At 35.6% G+C, this 21,810-nt stretch overlaps 1 protein-coding gene across 1 annotated transcript; it reads right to left on the bottom strand.

The window, feature by feature from the left end:
• Positions 1-1,557: 1,557 nt before the first annotated feature.
• Positions 1,558-2,505, bottom strand: LOC149409242 (uncharacterized). Its single transcript, XM_089650060.1, has one exon. The coding sequence runs from the start codon at positions 2,503-2,505 to the stop codon at positions 1,558-1,560; it is 948 nt and encodes a 315-aa protein (XP_089506186.1).
• Positions 2,506-21,810: the final 19,305 nt, after the last annotated feature.

Below are 21,810 nucleotides of genomic sequence, written 5' to 3'. Positions count from 1 at the left end.
TTGTGGATGTTCAGGCATAAATATTTAAATGTTTTTCGATAATTTTATAAATAACTTAATTTGACACATTATACGACAAAATCATAACCGAAAATGGGTTCGTAAGTAGGAGATTTTGAACTTTAAAGCATTTTTCATAGGCCTTATAAATTATTTTTTTCTGGGCTTATAAAAAGACTTATGTAAAAAATAAAATAGTTTTACCTACCAATAAAACTTATATTATGTACCTAACCTCATTTAAAACCTTTATTGAGAGAAGCATTCTCAAATTCCCTTTCGCGTGGCACTTTCCCGCTCTTTTTCAGCACCTTGTGTTGGACAAGTGGTCACCAGATGCTACACAAAAGTAAAGCGTCCCCTATGCGACTTTTGTTTACGGCATTCTTTCTCATTAGTTCTCACCAGGCAGTGATTGCCTAGGTTTTAAATGAGGTTAGGTACATAATATAAGTTTTATTGGTAGGTAAAACTATTTTATTATGTAGCCTGAACCGTCATTTAAAACCTTTATTGAGATCTGTTTGTTATCGACTGGTGACCACTAACGCTAATGTGATACTATTATAATAGTCAAAAAACTGGAAAACCTACTCACGTGTTACAGTGGGTGGAATAGGGAGGCTACAGACAATGCCCTATTTACCTCTAGGGGAGTGTTAACTTCCCTTCTGTAGAATTTGGCAAAGGTGTCCCGGCTCCTCCAGTTCCCTCGAGCCAGGATGTCCTCCAGTCTAAAATTATCCAGCCAGTTAAGTGACGCCACTGCTGCCCGTACACTTCCCGGGGCAGCTGTGATCTTAGCTTCTTCTAGAATTGTTTTGACCCAACGGGCGATGACTGTTCTTGAAGCTGCCTTAACAGTTCCCGATGTAGTGATGAAGAGTTCTGTTAAATTCTGCTTTGTTTCCCTCCGTTCTTTGGAGGTTTCAATCAGTTTCTTAATCCAGTATGCTGGGTCTATATTTGGCTGATTTCCGTTTCTCAACCTCCAACCTGACTGTTGGTATGTAGCAGAGTCTGTTTTGGATCCGAAAACTGGCCATAACGAGACCCCTTCCTCATTTATGGATAGTTTGTCTGGCGAACACTGTAACAAGGTCAGGTCATGCACTCTTCGTCCCGAAGCTAACAAAAGTAAAGTCGCTGCTCTTCTCGAGACTTCAAAGAGACTCAACTTTTTGGGTGGGTTAGCTTCTAACCAGGTCAACACCATTCTGGGATCCCAGATAGGAGGCTTAGACAGTTTAGGATGCCTTAATGCTGCGGCTTTGAGAACTTGTCTGACTAGAGGGTGTGAGCTTAGGTTTCCTTCTTCAGGGCTACTGAAAGTTGTTACTACTGATTTATGGAGTCGAATTGTGCTGGGAGAGAAATTGTCTTCTAAACAAAGATCTGTTAAAAATCTTGCCAGGTTACTTCCTGTAGGGACATTCGGGTTTACCCCGTGATTTAATGCCCACTTTTGCCACCTAAGCCATGCCGGTTTATATGTTTTAAGTGTGGATTCTCTCCAACCTGACTTTAAAATTTTTTTCTGTTTGTCCGACCAATCTGTTAATGACTGACTCCACCCCGGCACTTCCACACCTCCAAAATAAAATCCTCTACTTGTGGAGGAGGTTTCAAGGTTCTGGTGTCTATCAGCACTTCTGTCAGGTTCATTATGGTGAAAGGAGGGCTCGTCGCTCGACTTTTCAAGTCTGGTCTCCAGAATACTTTCTTCCATCTCGGGGCTACAATCAGGTATAGGCCCTTGGCCCGGTTGAGGTGTGCGAGAACTCTCGGCATAAGGCATGGAGGGGGGAACACCCAAGCTAGAGGAAAATCCCACTCTCGAGTCCAAGCGTTGACAAAACTTGCCTCTTTGTCGAATACATTTAGGGACACATAATCTTCTACAACGTGAGCTGTCTCCGATGCAAACAGGTCTATAGTTGGTCTCCCCCATTTTGCAAAAATCAATTTTGTTGCTGCTGGTAAAAGATGCCACTCCGGAGGTTCGCGTTTTCTGGAGAGTTGATCTGCCACCTCGTTGAACCTTCCTGGTAGGTAGTGGGCAGACAGTGAAATGCGATACGTGTCTGTCATCTGAAGGACTTGACGAGTCGCTTCGATCAATGTCTTGGATCGTGTGCCGCCTTCGTTGCGAAGGTACGCAACCACCGATTTGTTGTCTGACTGGATCAGGAGACCCGAGTCTGACAGCTCTGGCCCGTGAGGAGTAAGTGCTGCCAGCACGGCGAGCATTTCCTTGACATTGCTGTGGAGAGGTTGCTGTGTTTGGGACCAAGCTCCACTCAATCTGAGGTCGTCTAGCTGCGCACCCCATCCCCAGTCCGAGGCGTCGGTCGTGAGGGTGTGACGAATCACTGCTTGATGCATTGGTGACCACGTCTGCAGGGACCTGCTCCACCATCTCAGCTCCTCTATCGCTGTTCGAGGAATGGGATGGAGTCGTCTCGGTTTGAATGCAGGCAGCTTGCGACTGGCACACTGTAACATGCGAAGGTTAAGCCTGCCTCTATGAATGGCGAAACTAGCAAAATTGAGGGTACCCAAGAGGCTCTGGGCCTGCTCAAGTGACCACCTTCCTAGATTAATGTATTGTTTCAGTAAATTTGTTATTTTCGCTATTTTAGTTTGCGGGAGGCCTTTTAAGTCGTCCCTTGAATTCCATGAAATTCCCAAATATTCAAATATTGAAGACAATATTAGTGATTTTTAAACGAAAATCTGAAACAGAAAAATCAGAAAAGGAAACGGTCACATCTGGGACTCGAACCCAGGACCCTTGTCTTTCCGGGACAATGCTCTACCAACTGCGCTAATGGGACCCTATCCTCTTCGGTCACTTTTAACTGTATCATACTTCGAATAAGAACTACCAACATTGTCTTCATTTTTTCACCGCACATTTTTATTGGCAACTATCTTTATGTATGATCGCAAGATTCAACCCGAACTAAATGCAATCCAGACAGCGTCTTTTAGATAAACCTATCTTATTTTTTATTTTTAAAAGACGAAGTCCTCGACGAAGTTCGAAGTGCGTGCCCACACACTTCGCAACTTCGCGAGTAACTCAGTCCAACCAGTCAGTGATTGGTTTATTTATGCCGTGACGCATCGAGTCCTTTGACTTGGGCGCATTTACCGACAACAATCGGAAGTCTTGCGAAGCGAAGCGAAGATGCCCGAAGCGAAGCGAAGTTCGTGCCCACACTATCGTATTCGGTCAACTTCGATCAACTTCGCGAGTAGTGTAGCTGGGCTATTCTTGAAAAAATTATACACTTAAAATAATTATATACGGTAAAAATCGTTATAAATTCGGAGCTACTTCGCAACGACAACGCCAGCGACGGAATTTAAAACGCTAATGAGAAAGAATGCCGTAAACAAAAGTCGCATAGGGGACGCTTTACTTTTGTGTAGCATCTGGTGACCACTTGTCCAACGCAAGGTGCTGAAAAAGAGCGGGAAAGTGCCACGCGAAAGGGAATTTGAGAATGCTTCTCTCAATAAAGGTTTTAAATGACGGTTCAGGCTACATAATACTCGATTATTTCAAAGGCCAAGACGTATTATACTCGCGGTATTTATTCAAAGCATCTGAAACATTTCTAGGCGACCAAATTTTTAAACCAAAAACACATGATTTTGCATTACTACGTATGATATCGCCTTAACTTTACAAAAAAATGCACATTGTCAGACCTTTTGTTTCTACATAATCTGCTTAATAATAAAATAGATAGTCCCGAATTGCTATCCGTCATTGGTTTAAATGTTTCAATGAAGCGTACCAGGCACACTACACTTTTTCATATTGAAGCCAACATTACCAATGCAGCAACTACTTATTAAATTTCTAGCGTGACATATTTCAAAAATACTTCAATGTAAAAATATGTACCTATTAACAGTCAATTACAATTCGTTAGCATATTATAATTCTTGATTTCAATTGAATTTTTTCTCTCCACACACTTTCTTCCTTTTATAACTATTACCTACTCATACATTCATTTAAATTCAAATTCATTGATTTTAAGATAAATTCATTAGTTAAGTTTTCGGAACAATCTCAGGCGAAATTACGTAATGATATTTTATGGACATATGTAATAGGTACTACAATTAACAACTATGTTATAATGAAAAATATCGTTTACTGTATCTTATTTAATAAATAAATAAAAAGTTCCGCTTGTTTCCAAAATCGAACGTGATAAAATTGAAAGAATAGTGGACCTAGCAGAGTCCAGTATAAGTGGAGTTGTGCAAATGCATTGATCCAAAATTACACAATGGTAAATCCGCCAATGCTGGAAGTTCCACACATGGAATCCATAGATACAATAAATGTAGAAGGATCCACACACTTTGTTACAAATCCTTTGTGACACATTTCAGTTAGTTAGTGTATTCTAGCAACTGTCGCATATTTTTCTGTTCGTTTTGTTTTTGTTTGAACAAGTTTACAAAATGAAGTCTTTTTGCAAGCATAAACATGACGCCTTAACTTTAAACCAAAAAAATTATATTATGAAAGATCGATGTTTGTTTGTTTTAAGAAATACCTGTTTTAAATTTAGCATATTTAGCTTTCACTAATTGTTCAATTAGTTTTTCGGGTGAAGGTTTAGTGAGAGAGTGTTGTATTATTATTTCTTTCACATATCACCACTGACAAGAACCTAATGTCAGCATGCTTGTACCATGTGATATACACAATTCCTTTCTCACAGTTCAAGATGGTGTATGTTAGTGTTATTTTCACCCAACTTATGATGTTATGTCTGTCCGCAGCCCCTACCTCCGTCCAACCCGGCCTGCTGCTCCATGTGGTTCATCGGGCTGACCTTCCAGAAGACGGAGAATCTCAACGTTGACCTGCGCTACGATATCAAGAGCTTCACGGAGCTAGTGAACCGCCAGGCCGTGCAGATCAAGACGCTCAAAGAAGGAATGACTATCGAGGTAACGATATGTATATTTTTGTTGAAATTTAATTTAAAGGTGGTGAATTGTAACAAGGGAAATATGTCAGGGCTATTATTTATTATAAAGCAGAGGTTTAGGGATAATTCCCGTGAGTGCATTACCTCATTCGTTTAACAGTAACCAGGTCCCTTTCAAAAGTTCACCAGGGTTGTCATTAGATATGTGACTTTGTCTCCTGGTTAACGGGACACTGCCATCTCAGGAGTTGTTGGGAGTGGAAAACACCAACAGATGCAGGAAATGTGAAGAGGATGAAGATTCTCCAATTCACCTTTGGCACCTATCTATGTCCGCTCTGTTGGGAACAAGGCTCAGATACCTGTGAAGACACATTGTAGAACCAGAAGACATAGCCACATATCCAATGACAACCCTGGTGAACTTTATTAAAGGGACCGGAATCCTCTTAAAGGAATGAGTTAAAATGGAGATAGCACAATGGGCCTTTGGCCTAAAAGCTCACGGAAACTACATGCAAACCGTCTCCGCTCTATGCCACTTTTGTACATTATCTGCTCTTCATTCTGAGTAAATCATATTCTCATTAAATTAGCCCAGGTGATAGACCTTTCACGATAGAAGTGTTGCTGGAATAGGCTTTTACTACTTCCACTTTAACCTCAACATATCCTATTTGAAAATGCCACGTATGTGAGCGCTTCAGCAGAATGCTATCTGTTCATTAAATAATAATAATAAATTATTGCGTCTATCCCGCAGGCTCGTTATGTGAAGCGCAAACAACTCCAGCAATATCTGCCCCCTTCTCTGCTGCGACGTGAACACAAATCTTCCACATCCGGCTCTTCCGCCGCTGGCCAGGCCAAGAGGAAGTCCGATTCGGCGGCCGGCAGCGCTAGCAAGCGCGTCAAGCGTGCGTCGGAATGCGTGAGTAGTTACACCCCTCAAGTTGAAGTTACGCAGCTGTACGACCAGAATGACTGCCGGAACAAGCTGGAACTGCCGTACAAGGTGCAGAACAGGGAATGGAGTCTCCCCGATACTCCCCGGACCAGGGCTTGTAAATATAAGTTGGTTAATACGTGGAAGGTTAATGAAAGCCCGGTGAAAAGGTCAAAGCTTGATTGTTCCATTAATAAAAGTGATGAGTCACTTGTTAGAAGTGATGAGTCACTTGTTAAAAGCAATGATGATACTCTTGTCAAAAGTGATGAATCGATTGTCAATAGCGATGCTTTAATTATCAAAAGCGACGAGTCAAGTGTAAATTTGAGTACTTCAGAATGTGTTGAGAAAGACGATGATTTAGAAATGGTAGTTGTGAATGTTCAAAATTTAAAGTCTTATTTATTAAAAGTAACCGAGTCCGATGCGGAAAAGGTTGTTGTGGATGAAAATGTTTCTAATTTGAAATTTGATGAAATGATAGAGCTTTTGACGCCGCCTGAAAGTGAGAAAGAAAATGTTTCAAAAGACAATAGTTTGCCCGAGTTTTCATCAATTAACTCCTAAGAAAATACTGACAGTAAAATAAGTGAAAATGTCGATAAAAGTACAGGCGATGCATGCGCTTCTATATGTGATGATTCAACTGGTTTAGAAAAGACATTAAATACATTATTTGGTATGGAAGAAGAGGAAATAGGTGATAATTCGGCAGAGAAATGCGTTGTTAGGAATATTAAAATACCAAACGTGTTGGAAGACTCAATGAAAAAAAGCAATGTCTCAAAAAAATCTTGGTTACGCTGTAAGAAACCTGAAGATTTGTTCTAAATTAGTGTCGCACCTGCCCCCTAAAGTATTGCGAAAGAAGCCGCAAATGATAATGCAATGAATGTCGCCGAAGATGCTTTTAGAAATGATGTCCGTATAAGAAAACAGAACGTCGGAAACCAGACAGAGATGAACAAAAAAGTTTATTGTTTATTGTTTATTGTTTATTGTTGTTGTTATACGCCCATAGGGGCTTTTACATAGATTATAAATAAGTTTTACATAAGTTATCGAGTTAGAATTTATACTAAGAGTTATAAAAGTGAAGAATTTTAAAAAAATATACAAGTAGTTTTTGAAGAATATGGCGTAAAGAAACATTTTAAACAACATAATATTTAACAATAACAAAGAACAAAATATAATATAAAACATTACAATAACATATCTAATCGTTAAATCTATTACAATAATTTGTATGATTCCACAAAGTGTTGGTTTAATTTGAATTTAAGATTATAAAGGGAATCATGGAATATATCTATAATACCACCAAACTTGTTGCCCAAATCATGCATCCTATTGGTAAGTGAGTTTGACTGATAGTTGGTTTTATATGTGTCGCAAAAGAATGTTGTATTTTGTCTAGTATTTCTTGTCGGTACATAGAGTTTAATAGCAGCAACGATGGCAGGGCTGTCAATAAGGTTGTTCATGACTCTGTATAATAAAATTAGGTCTGAAATGGTTCTTCTGTCAGACAGCGTAATTAAATTAAGTCCATTCATCAAATTTACATAATTAATGTTTTCTATTGGAATTTTAAGCTTGAAATTTAAGTACTTAAGAAATTTGTGTTGAACCCGTTCTAATTTGTTAGAGTGTACTTTATAGAAAGGAGACCAAATAGGTGAATTATATTCCACTTGGCTTCTAACTAGTGAAATGTAGAGTATTTTCATGCAATCCAAGGACTTAAAATCAGTTAGGGTTCTACAAAGGAAGCCAAGAATCTTTAAAGCCTTATTAGTTATATCATCTATATGCGCTGTGAATGTTAAGTTTGATTCGAATATAACTCCCAAGTCACGAATTTGTGATACTGGTGTTAATTTAACATTATTTAAATTATATTCATGTAAGATATGAGAATGAGTTCTGGAAAATCGTATTACTTGACATTTCTCAATGTTCAAAAATAACATATTTTGTTCGCACCATTTAAAAAATTTATCTAAATTAGCTTGTAAAATTAGGCAATCACATATATTTCGTATTCTTTTAAACAATTTTAGATCATCTGCAAAAAGTAGGACTTGTACATCTTTAAATATGTTTACAATGTCATTAATGAATATTAAGAATAATATTGGGCCAAGGTGGGACCCTTGCGGGACACCACTTGTGGCCTCGAATACATAGGATTCTATAAAATTAATCCTGACACAAAGAACTCTATTACTGAGGTAACTAATAATCCATGTCAATAAACTACCTTTGATGCCTAACAGTCGGAGTTTGGATATAAGAATATGATGTCGAACCTTATCAAATGCTTTACTGAAATCGGTGTATATAGAATCCACTTGTTGTTTCAGACTGAGCGATTCAGATATGTAATTATTGTAGATAGTTAAATTACTTAAGGTAGATCGACCTCTGATAAAGCCATGTTGGTTAGGAACAATAATATTGTTGATAGGTTTTACAATGGTATCTAATACTAATGACTCGAAAAGTTTGGGTAAAGCAGACATAATACAAATAGGTCTGTAGTTAGATATATCGCTTTTGTCGCCTTTTTTATGAATGGGCGTTAAATAACTCTTTTTCCACAGAGCCGGAAAACAGCCAGACGCTAAGGATTTGTTAAAAAGTTTATGTAAGGGATATATCAAACTATCAATGCAAGTTATTAAAAATATGGGAGGAATACCATCCGGTCCAGCAGATTTATTACTATCTAGTGCTTTTATGCTTCTTTCTATGGAATCTAATTTTATGAAACATTGACTTAGGTTTAATGACTCTTCCACTGACGTACTGGAGACTGCTTTGATGGGAATATCTTTGTCGTAGACACTTTTAAATGAGTCAGCAAAAAGATTAACTATACCCTCAATACTGTCGGCACATTTTTCTTTAAAGAACATGCTATTAGGATATCCACAGTTGTCTTTTCGTTGAGATTTAGTAAAATTCCAGAATTTTTTCACATTGTGATGATGTACCTCATTTTCAATTACGTTAACATAGTCACTATAGCACTTTATTGATAATTCTTTACATTGTTTTCGTAGTTTAGTAAATGCTATATAATCGTTAGAATTTCTGGTATGTTTATATTTTCTGTGGATACATTTTTTTTTATTAATTAAATTAGTTAGTTCCCTTGTAAACCATTTCGGATAATTAGATGATGTAAAGCTAACCTTGGGAACAAATTGTTCTATAGAGGTATTTAAAATCGAGTAAAAGTATTCTAATTGATCATTTATATTATTTTCCTCATCTAAAAAGGACCAATCTGTTTGGGCAAGGTACTCCGTAATATGATGGTATTCAGCTTTGGAAAAGTTATACGATGGGACACTTGTTTTTTTTGAAGATGTTAAAGGCCTATTTGTTATGATAATGTCCAACGGTGGGTGGTGTTGATCTAATGGTAATAATAATTCGTCGGATAGCTCAACCACTATTTTCGAATCACTTGAAAACACTAAATCCAACATTCGATTGTTAAAGTTGAAAATCTTGTTTGATTGAGTTAGTCCCAAAAATAAAGACATATCACGAATTTCACTACATTTAGCACACTGTAAATCGGCTTGGTTTGTAGCAGGTCCGTTGTCATCTTGGCTGGTCCAGTTAGGAAGGTTATAATCACCAGCAATAATGAATTTTGCTTTAGGATATTTGAATTTGAGTACTTCTATGTCCTCATTGTGATTTTTATACGTTTGCAAATCCGATGCAGGTGGGATATAGACACAGCCAATAATAATTTTTCCATTAGGTATATTGAGCAATACAAAAATTTGTTCAACACTTTTGTGTTTTACCGGTAATTTAGTAGATGATATATTCTTGGATACGCACAGCATCACACCTCCTCCGTTAGACTTTTTGCTCGTAATAGAATTTCGATCAGAACGATATGTGGTATATTGATGTAGGCCTAATTCAGACGAGCTGATATCAGCATTTAACCATGTTTCAGTTAAAAACAGAATATCGTGTGAGAAGATTGGGGAGTTAGTTTTAAGTTGGTGCAATTTTGTACGCATTCCCCGTACATTTTGATAATATCCTGTAAGTCTAGAAAATCTGTTCTGTTTGTTTTTTAGTTTTTTGCTTGGGTTTTGATGATTTTGGGAATTCCGTTGAAATGTTTGATTCGTAAATCGACTTCGCCCTTTTCTTTCCTCTCTTCTAATTCCTTCCAGAGGTCAGTTAAGTGATTTCTTTGTTGTAGTGTCCTGTCAGGTTTGATTATAATTCCATTGGACAGAGTAGTTTTGTTAAAGAGTATTAGTTTCGCCTGTTTGACTTCATCAAATTCTAATTTAATTGGCCTGGTTTTGTTTGGAATTTTACTTCCGAGCCTGTAAATTTTCACATCTTCTAGATTGAACTCGCTATTAATTTCACTAATAGCTGCTAATACCTTTTTTCCATCCTCCAAGACGCTCACTGTAGTTGAGTTCGAATTACACTCGGGGACGTTGAGTAAAATTATGTTCTTCGAGCGGGTCTTGCGTTCCTCTATCTCAGCGAGCACCTCACAAATTGGCGTTGTTTCCTGTGGTAATACTTTCTTTTCAATGATTTTTTCGAATGTCATAACTTTTCCTTCAAGAACTCCAACAGTTACTCCTAGGTCTTGCATAGTTCCAGATAGATTAGAAAGTTTACTGAGTATTTTTGCCATTTGGTCTTTTGTTATTTTTAAGACAGGATCGGTAATGGCATTGTGGATGCTATTAATCTCCTCCTTAGCTTTGTTTAGGAAAGCAATTGCTTCATTATTATTCATTTCGAAAGTTAAATTTAATTTTTTTTTTTTTTATAAGAAAATAATATGAGTGACAACCCTGCTCGCAATGTACAGGTAATTAACTCAAGTAGGTAGCGGGAGCGTCCACAAGTGTTATCCAGTAAGTGCGAGGGAGAGAATACCTTATCCTGTTACTTGTTAGAGCGAGACGTAGGGAACACTGTGCACAATTGATTATTAAACAAATTGATTTATAAATTTTATAATAATGGTGAATATTTACGATGATTTCGAAATGATTATTAATAAATAAACGTAGTGCACTAAATTATGTTGCAGTATACTGAAACTTGTTTAAAAACACTGTTTTTTTTGTTCTATTTATAAGTTTCTAGTAAGACACAGAAAAAACTCGACAGCTGTCAGTGATATTTATTGTTGTTGTGAAGTTGATTTGAATGCGATTTGTAGTGAACGAGGTATAATTGAAGATATTTTTCAGCACCTGATATACATCACTCTGAATTGGGTAGTAAGGCTGGTAGTGTTAGTAAGAAAGATTGTAAATCGTGGGGACAAATTAAATGTGCAGAACTTAATGCGAACGGCAATATGGACGTGGAAGATGAATATATTGTAAATATCCCTGATTCAAGGCCCGTTGTCAACACCACATGCAAGATTGAAGTCAGTTCGGGTTGTTTAGAATTCACCAGTTGGTCACAAATCAAGCAAGAGAAAGGCATTTCACCGCCTCTGGTGTCGGGCCCTAACAATGCACGACAGATTGCCGCCAAGTATCAAAAGAAAAATATTTGTAATTTTACAGAAAGTCGTAGCAGCAATCAGCGTGTTAATAAGGGTTCTGGAAAATCAATGATGGATTATACTACAGGGAATACGATTTGGGAGAGAATTCGACGGGAGAAAGATAGGATTTCGCCTCCGGTTAAAAAGGAAAATTCTGAAAGCACTTCTGGAAGTGATCTAGAAATTATTGATTGTGACTCGATCAAGGTTGAAAGCAGCGTGATTGTTGATGTCGGTATTGAATAATGAGAGTATGGTGAAAGAAAGGGTTGCCACAGGTATTGAGAAGGAAGAAGTGGCACCGCCGATAGATCTCTGGGATTACGTATATGATTCAACCGAGAAACGTAGCCCCAAAATTAAAAGCGAAAGTGATAAATCGGTTGTAAACGAGGCGATTGTTGAAAAAACTATTGTTAGCAATAATTCTACTGTTGATTTGACATCTACTGTTAAAATTGAACAAAATACTAGGGAAAATTATAATTACCGCTCTAATTTTAGGAATCAAAAGACTGATTATCGTAAGACGCGCTTCGGCAAAAATTCATTCGTTTTTCTAAAAATCAATGCAATGCATTTAATAACAATGCAAATAATATTCAGTTTCATTCTTTCACACAAAATAAAAAAAAAACACTTACCTTACGGAAAGAGCGTCAATTTTAACAATCTGATAGATCTTTCTGGTGGTGACAATGATTCTGCGGAAATTACACCGAAAATTAATGTGTCCCATGACACAAAATATTATCCTAATAATTATGATTATAATAACACAAAAAATGATAATTACTACTCCAATAATGCTGGTAATGCCAACTGCTTTTACGACTTAAATAAAACATACTATCATAATAATGCGTATACGAACTCTAGTAATGCTTACGCCAATAGTTACAACAATGCAAATAATTACACGTACAATAATAGTTACAATTCTCAGAACAGTGCCAACCAGTATTACAATAACGCCTACGAGGATAATGACAGCAATTGCAATAGTAATAATTAATAATGCTCATATTAACGTGAGTAACGCCAATAATAAAACTGTCAACAATCAATTATATTTTATTTATGTTAATAACTATACTTATAACTATCAGCAATAATTTTCTTAAGTAAGAAAATTCTCTTGATTTTTTATTCCTATGGAATCTATTTGTATAATAGATTATTATACCAATGTGTTTTGGGATGTTGGAAAAAAGAATGACACATCCCTACAAAATAGATCTACACATTTCTATCAACATGTAATATCATTAAAAATCTAAATGATATTGCATGTTTATATCTTATATTCAATACCTTTGTTCCTATGGAATTTATTTGCCTATTTAAATGTATGTTCGTTTGGAATGTCGTATTATATTATGTGATTCTTTTTTTAAATGTATTTTAAAAAGTCCATGTCATTCTGTATTTCTACGGATTGTCTTATTTGTTCTTTTTATGTATTTGAAAAGCCAATGCAAAACTTTGTTCATGTGGAATGTGTGATTCCATTTGTATTTTAAAAAGTATTCCATTCTTTATTCCTATGGAATGTCTTATTAAAAATAAAATCCAAAGCAATTCTTTCCTTTGGAATGTGTGATTCTATTTTTAAATGTATTTTAAAAAGCCTATTCATTTATTTATTCCTGTGGAATGTCTTATTAAAAAAAGCCAAAGCAAAATTTAGTTCCTTTGGAATGTGTTATTCCATTTTTAAATGTATTTTAAAAAGGTCATTCCTTTCTTTTTGTTCCTATGGAATGTCTTATTAAAAAAGCCAAAGCAATTACTTTGTTCCTATAAATGTGTTATTCCATTTTCAAATGTATTTTAAAAGGCGTTTTAATTTTTTCAGTCCAACATCGGTGACATTGTAGCCAGTTGGAATCATTTTGGAATGTGCGGTTTTAGATTGTTTTTAAATCAATAATTAATTATAAATGAAAATAATAAAATAACACATTTATTTTACATATTATTACGATTGACGATAAGAATCGGAAAAATTAACATTGCACATTTTTAACATTATTCATATTTTGTGATAATACTCTATTCTTTATTTCTATGAATTGTCCGATTATGATTGTCTCCTATTTTATGTGTTTTTTAAAGCCCATGCAATTTTTTTTACTTCTATGGAAAACTTAATTATTTATTATTTTTGATTCTATGTTTGAATATCCTTTCTTACGATAATCCCATGCATTTCTTTCTTTCTTTGAAACACTTTCTATTCAAATCACTTTCCATTTTTAAATTGCTTTTCCCATGAAATTCTATTTTTAATTTATCATTCAAAATTTCTATTCAATTCTTTATTCCTATGGAATATCTTTTTTAATTTTGTGTTTGATTTCTGAAAAAAAATCGAATCCCTCATTTATTCAATGGTTTTTCTTTGATATACTTTTTTCTATCATCTTTTCTAAACTTTCGTTAGATAAACCTTAATTTTGTATCATTTCGGGATTGGTTTTTAAAAAAATTATGATTTTTCTTTCAACAAAAAATTGAAAAAGTTATTTATGAACAAATACATTTTTATTCATGACACTTCTTTTGATACTGTTTTTTTTAATCTTGATATCTTATTTTGAATTTTCTTATCTTCATATTTCTGACATTGGTGATTTTTTTTATATGTACACAATAAATCTGTCTTTCCGAAATCAACATTCTTTCATTTTTACAAATATTACGTCTCGTTTTTTCATGAACTTAAATATTCCTTCATACTAACGTTACATCTTTCATACTAACTTCCCATACTAACGCTGAATAACAAAAATAAAATATAAATGGTATTAAAGCAAACAAAATACAAACGGTATGAAAACAAATAAAATATCAACAATATATTTTTTTTTTTATTTTTTTTTTTTATTTTTTTTTTTTTTTTTTGTTACATACATGGTTTTAAAATACAAATTATGTTTTTTACATACATATTAAAAAAAGAAAGAAACAATGCGAATTACAGAAAAGTATATGTACACATGCACATATGTATACATATATAGTGTATTACACACCATACATAACATACACACACAATACACGTACACACACACGAGTTCATAAACAGCATATACATAAAAATAATAATATGCATAAATGTATGATAGCAAAAAAATCCCACATAGGCATTGCCAGTTCGTGGGTATACTTGTGTTTCTTTAAGGCAGTTCAGTTAAAATTACTCTAAATATACATATTTTATCTTTGTAGAAAATTGAAAAGAAAAGAATGAAAATATTTATAGTAAAATCATTATTTACTGTATTTACGGGATTAAATATGAAAAATAAAAGTTAATAAGGATTTGTTAAAAGTTAATAGAGTTTAAGATCAGATGTTACAGCAGGTAAATATTAATATCTATGGTATTTATCCAAGACTTTATTACATTTTTATGTTTCCTGTAGGATGATATATTTTCACATTTGATTTCTGTATTGGTATAGAGTGCATTATAAATTTTTGGTGTAATAAAATAAGCATGTCTTTGCGCAAGCCTTGTTTTGCACAGTGGAACTTTAAATACATTATTTACCCTATTACTAGACCGATTTTCATTTTTTATAAAAAGAAAATTTCGAGCAAATATATATTTTAAACATTGTGTACAGTAAATTTTTCTTATCTCTAACAATTTAGCCTCTTCGAATAATTGCAAGGAGGGGTAGGTCATATCTTTATGCAACATTATTTTTAGTATTAGTTTTTGTGTTATTTCTAGTGGCTTAATATGGGTGTTATAAATCCCCCCCCATGCAATTATTATGTTAAATTCATCCCATTTGGTGTGTTTTGTTTTAATCTTTGTCGAAATATGAGACTTGTCTGATTGGAAAGAAGTTTGATAAGTAATGGTGATCGGGAAATGATCACTGGAGCAAGGGTCGGTGGACACCACCCACGAGGTGAGAGAAGCTAGACTAGTAGAGCATATCGAGAGATCCACTGCACTGGGGTTTGTGCTGGGGCGTGAGATCCTAGTAGGAGATCCGTCATTCAAAAGGAAAAGGTTGGATTGATCTAGGAAATCCATCACACTTCGACCATCTCGGTCGGAGAAAGCAGAACCCCAGACGGGGGAATGGGCATTAAAATCGCCTAATATAAAGAAAGGAGGGCTTAGTTGACTTACAATTTGCAACCAAATTTGTTTATTGAAGTGGGCTGTTGGGGGAAGATAGACTGAAATAAAGGATGTATCCTTTATTTTAGCTGCTACCATTTGGAAGTCAGCATTGGGGGGTTTGATATTATTTATTGGGGAAAATGATATTGATTTTTTAATAAAAAGGGCAGCACCGCCGCCCGTACCTCCTGGGCGGTCGTCGCGGAGACAGGAATACCCTCCCACATTAAAGTGGGTGGATGGAGTAAACCAAGTCTCCGAGATAGCAGCCAAAGAAATAAAGTTGGAATTTAAAAGGTTAAGGAGATCAGATTTGTTAGAAATAGCACTTCGGCTATTCCACTGAAGTATTCTGACATCTTGAAGAGTCATTTTGAATAAATGATTTCAATGTGGAAATAATAGTAGCAGCGTTGGACGGTAGATTAGTTTGAGAAGAAATGAGGTCAATTAGAAGCATAATAAGAGTTTGGATAAATGAAGAATTGTCTTGGGAGAGTTTTTCAGAAAGTTTATGAGAGTTCATTGAGGAGGGATTATAATTATTTGCACACCCATTTGTGGCATTTGAAAAAGATGAACCATTTGGATTTAAGAGCAGTGAGTTGTGTTGTTGCTGATCGTATCCAGGAGCCGGTTTAGAGATAGCATTTTTGTATGTGAATTTAGTTGAACGAGAAGAAGTTGTTGTAGAGGAGGGAAGAGGGTTGGATGAGGAGTTGCTGGATAAAGCCTCAGCAAATGATTTTTTGACAGGCGGGAATAGTTTAGAAGCCTGCAGAAAAGACAAGTTCTGAGAGGCCATAGAAATTTTGATATTTTTTTGACGAGATTGTTCTGGGCAAGAAGTGTTGATGGCTGTATGTGAGCCTGAGCAGTTAAAACATTTAGGTGAGGAGGAAGAAGGACATTGGTCAGCTGCATGGTTTTCTCCACATTTAAAACATCTGGGTTGAGATCTGCATGCAGCTTTTGTATGACCAAAACGGCAGCAATTGAAGCATTGAGTGGTGGGATAAGTATACATTTCAACTGGTAATGAGTTGAAGAATAAATATATATGGGAGGGAAGAGATTGACCTTCAAAGGTGATAACGACAGATTGGGAGGGCTTCCAAGAAATTATACCCTCAGAGGAGTCCTTGTAATTTAGCCTCCTGGCTTTTATGGGATTGCCAATGTGTTGGGGGGTTGAAAGTGAAGACAGAATTTCTTCGATGGACAGATCAGTCGAGATACCTCTGACCAGGCCCATGCGAGTGACATTGAAAGTAGGGATATATGCCTTGAACTTTGAATTAGATGAAATGAAGATATTTTTGATGAAACTGTTGGTAGCTGACCCTGAGAGGAATTCGACGGAGATTCGGAAGCGACCCTCGGCTTTTACACCTCCAGGTTTGATTGAAAGATTCTTGCTATTTGATAGGAATTTGCCAAATTCAAGAGGGTGGATGGTTTTTCCTTGCTCAGTTTTTTGGGCGTATACTATGAATGGGCCACGGGAATGAGGAGAATAAAAGTTTGTTGGAGGAAGTTGAGAAAGTGCTGGTGGGGACTGTGAAGTCGAAGGCGAGTCAAGTTTTATTGGGGAAGAAGGAGTAAATTTCCTTTTTTTGGTAGAAGTCAAAATGACAGAATCACTGTCAGAAATTTCTACATTTTCCCCGTCTGGGGGGTCTGGAGAGGGATCTGGGGGCTTTGTAGGGGATCCAGGAGGGAAATCTTCCTCCATTATTCACAACAGTAAACAACTACAACAATAGTATGGAAAATGACAGAAGTAAAAAAGTTTATAAATATCTGGAAATCAGCAGCGAAAAGTGACTCCTGGAAGATCAGGAGGGAGAAGAAACCTCAAGGCACAACACACTACACTTTTTTTTTGCCAGAAAGCAAAAAAGAATGGTATAAAATTATTTTTAGATAGAGCAAAACAAAACAACTGATGACAGCCAAATGTTATTGTTGCAATCCAATATGGTTAAGTTATTAGCTCAAAAACATATTTTTTCACAGAGACGAAACATATCATTGTTGTATCGGAATTTAACAATATTACCGGTGCAGGCCTTATTATGGTACAAAATATTGATTCAACATATATCTGAGTCTGATTATAAAAAGAAAGTGGAACATGAATATAATACAAGGTTTACAAAGAATGAAGGAATGCTTGTTCCAAAATATAATAATAAATACGGACGGCGAACCCTAGAATTTAACGTGCCAAAAATGCTTAACATGTTACCCATTTATAAAAAATTGCGATTCTACAAATAGATTGAGATATATGCTGAAACAATGGTTACTAAATAGAGATAGTTTATATTAATTTAGGTGTGTTAATTGTATAGTTATAGTAATAATAGTATGTGTGTATGTATGTAATTGATCATTAACATCCTGTTGACAAACTGCTTTATTGCAGTTTAACGGGATCGTAGCTTGAAAACCAATAAAAAAAAATTTAAAAAATTTGATATTATTTTATTAATGGAAAATAATACATTACACCACACAAAGGAAATATAAACATTGAGGGAACAAACCCCTTTAAAAACATGACAGATAAATCCTGAATTGAGCCGATCAGGTTCTGCCCCATCCTGAAATTTATGTTTAATAAATTGCTCCAACAATAGAGACACATCTCGTACTGAGGAAACTCCAGCTTCAACAAGCCTGTTGATCTCCTGTATCAGGTCAGGATGAATTTGTTGGGTCATCTTGGCCGCGTCTCTGCTGTGGTTGTGGCTCGCTTCTCCGATTGCCGAGACGTAATAACGTAGCACACATTTAGGTGGATTGAAGGGCTGCCTTCACTTGTTTCAGAATCTGAAAACAAGCCACATTGTTTTACTATAAATAAAAATAACAGAACCCTACAAAAACAGTAATTATTGGTTTGGTATGCAGTAAAAAATATAAAATAATATTTTCAACAAAAAAATATCTGATTTCCTGAAGGGCACAGGGAAGTATGCTTCACACCTTCTATTTTGCAGTGTTGAGGCCCTGGGAATCATATTTCCGGCCATGGTACTGTGCTGACATCTACCATGGCAGCACAGTCAAATTCAATAGATAAGAATGTTGAAAATGTGTTTAAGTAAGTGATGGGAAGTTGTGTATTCCCACCACATTTCCTTCTAAACAAACGTGTGTTGTCCAAAACGGTATTTGTATAACCTTGCATCTAACCAGTGTTGTGTAGTATCTAGATACATTTTTGTGTATCTGTATCTAGCTATATTTCTATAACTGTATCTGTATCTAGATACATTTGTACTAGTATCTGACACTTTCAGATACTTTATTTTCGAAGTGAACTTCTTTACCGATTTTCTCTAGTTAATTTTAGGCCACGTACGCACAGGCAGGCGGCTTGCTTAGCGCCTAGAGTCTAGCGAGTCACCTAGCGAGTAGCTTAGTAAAACAAACGTTCTAGAACACTCGCGACTGGCCGCACTGCGCGCTTGGCGTCTATCTATTATGCTAGTCGCTTTGAGGGTATCGAAGTGAACGAACGTGTTGGTTTTTTGTCACTAGGCGCGAGGCATTTTTAAAGAGAAAAATGGACGAAATATTAATTGCATCTGTTTTTAAAAGAGAACCTCTGTGGAATCCAGCTAATGAACTACATAAAAATGTAGTTGTCTTAAAAAAAAAAAATAATAATTATGTCATAAATTTTTCGTCTAAATTACGCAATTGTTTATACAGAACATTAAGCTGCCCATGACTTGACCGTGACTTATTTATGTCATGAACCCAACATGATGGATAAGGCCGTGAAATGGTATATTTCAAAGATGAATTTTCTGTAAGTAGCAGTTTTAGAGCTATTTTTGAAAGTGACATCTCGTCAACTAGACGACAAGCAAATGACCAAGATACCTAGCGACCCACCACGCAAACCACCTTCAGTGCGGACACCGTGTATCCTAGCAAGTAGCCAGAATGCAAGCCACTAGGCTCTAGGCGCTAAGCAAGCCGCTTGCCTGTGCGGACGTGGCCTAGTTTTCTCACAGATTCAGCTAGTGGGTACCTTTGTCCATCTAGTGTATAATATTTTATAGCAGTTTATATACATGCATTTTAGGGGTCCTAACCCGAGTAACCGAGTACCCGGGTACCCCCGTATATAAAAAAAAAAGAATTTAAAAAATAAAATAAAAATAATGAATAATTAAATTTTTTTTTTAATTTTTCATCAGAACCCAAAGTAATCAAGTTGCACATAGTTCACGTATGTTTTATTTATCCAAGGGGCGTCGGGTACCCGGATAGTAATATGCTACCCGGGTAGTCGCGAGGACCCCTAATGCATTTATGTTATCACCGCTTGCAGGCCAATTTGCCAATATCTTTTAGGGCAACGAATAAAACAAGCAAGTGTAAATATGTAAAATAATCACAAGCGTTTACGTCTACCGTCTTTAAGAAATTAAAGTAATCGCTGTTTTCGATAATATATATTTTTTTTAAAGTTTTCCCCCAAAAAAGAAGAAAAGTATCCGAGTATCTGTGAGTTACTTTTAAAAAGTATATATCGGACGTGCAGAGCCAAAGTCATTATGAGATAACAAGATCTCAAGTTTTTACGATGTCCTTAATATTTTTGATAAAACCATTTAGATATCTGCGTCAAAATAAATATGATACTATAATATGATACTATAATATATAATGATATCAAACTCCTCTCGTCTACTAACTGAATCCCTAACAAAAACACGACAAAAACTCTTTTCCTCTGCACGTTCAATCTTTTCAAACAACAAGTGTTGGACCAGCGACGGCACAATTGTGGTTCTGCTCCCTGATGGCAGCAAGCACGCCATCAGTACCCAAAAGCAGCTGGATGTCGCTGCCGCCCTTGTGACCAAACTATCAGCCAGCACCAGCACCAGCACCAGCACCTACACCGGCTCCAGCGCCAGCACCAACACCAGCACCAGCACCAGCACCAGCTCATCCAACACCTCATCCATCACACCCGGTCCCCATCCTCAACACGATGGCTCCAAGTCTATTGGCCTGCGCCCCAGAACAAATACTAAAAAATAAGTGTATAAAAAAAAATATGTTTATATTCGCAAAGCATTTATTTCTACCAATGAGTTGCTTTCATGCATTATTATCTATTTGGCTAATTAATGGCTAATTGGAAATAATTTTCTCCCAAGGAAATAATAATAAATTGTGTTGGGTAGGCAGATAATTAATTTTATTGCAAAATAACTTATCCAAATGCTACTTCCATAACCACATTAAGTCATTGAGGTATGTATAACCCATTGTAATTAATAACAACTAATTATATTGCATTTGGGTGGGTATTTCGATACTAGGAATTTGGCCTGCTTATTATTCTTATTTCGATAAAATTTTCTTAAACTCATTATATTTTATTATTTATTATCCTGTTTCTTCTATAACACGGGTATTTATCCCTTATGTTCTACACAAACCTATAGTATCAATTGTATATTATTATGCACTTGTGGCCATAATCTATTTACTTACCTCTTTATTATTTACTGTGCGCAATAATTAGAGACACATACCTTTATTAATATATCAACAAAATAGTAGTGACTGCACCCACAGACGTCAACTATAGTTCGCGGCGTCTCGGTACCTACATTTCATTTGTAATTTATAATATGATATGAAGATTTTCATTCATATTATGATGTTATAAATTGAATGTAAATCTATCTTTGTACTCTTTTTAACGCACGTGTACAGTTTTTATTGATACATTTAGCATTAAAATTAAGATTGCCTCTATCTGCTGTGACTTCTTTTTATGATTTGAAGTTTTATATATACCTATACCATTATATATTTTTAAACATATTGTCGCCTCCAATTAACTTCATATATACCTTTGTAATTTGTTATTGCTATGAAAAATTTATATAGGTATGTGACGTATTGAACACTGCACATACCTACTAGAAATATTATTATATTTCACTATCCATAGATATAAAAATAATTTAAAAAATATGTTCATATATAAATGTATATGTACGTATCTCTTACCTGTTTATTATTTACTCAGCGCAACAGACACACAAAACATATATTAATTTACGTACTTTTATAAATAAGTGAACTCCACCGCGAACTATACACACAAACTTTTAACTTA

This window comes from Hesperophylax consimilis, unplaced genomic scaffold (genome assembly GCF_061612785.1).
Source record: "Hesperophylax consimilis isolate HC1 unplaced genomic scaffold, BYU_Hcon_1.0 scaffold_33, whole genome shotgun sequence".
NCBI classification, from domain to species: Eukaryota; Metazoa; Arthropoda; class Insecta; order Trichoptera; family Limnephilidae; genus Hesperophylax; species Hesperophylax consimilis.
The sequence above is the reverse complement of the archived record's forward strand: the minus strand, read 5'-3'. Positions and strand labels throughout refer to the sequence as shown.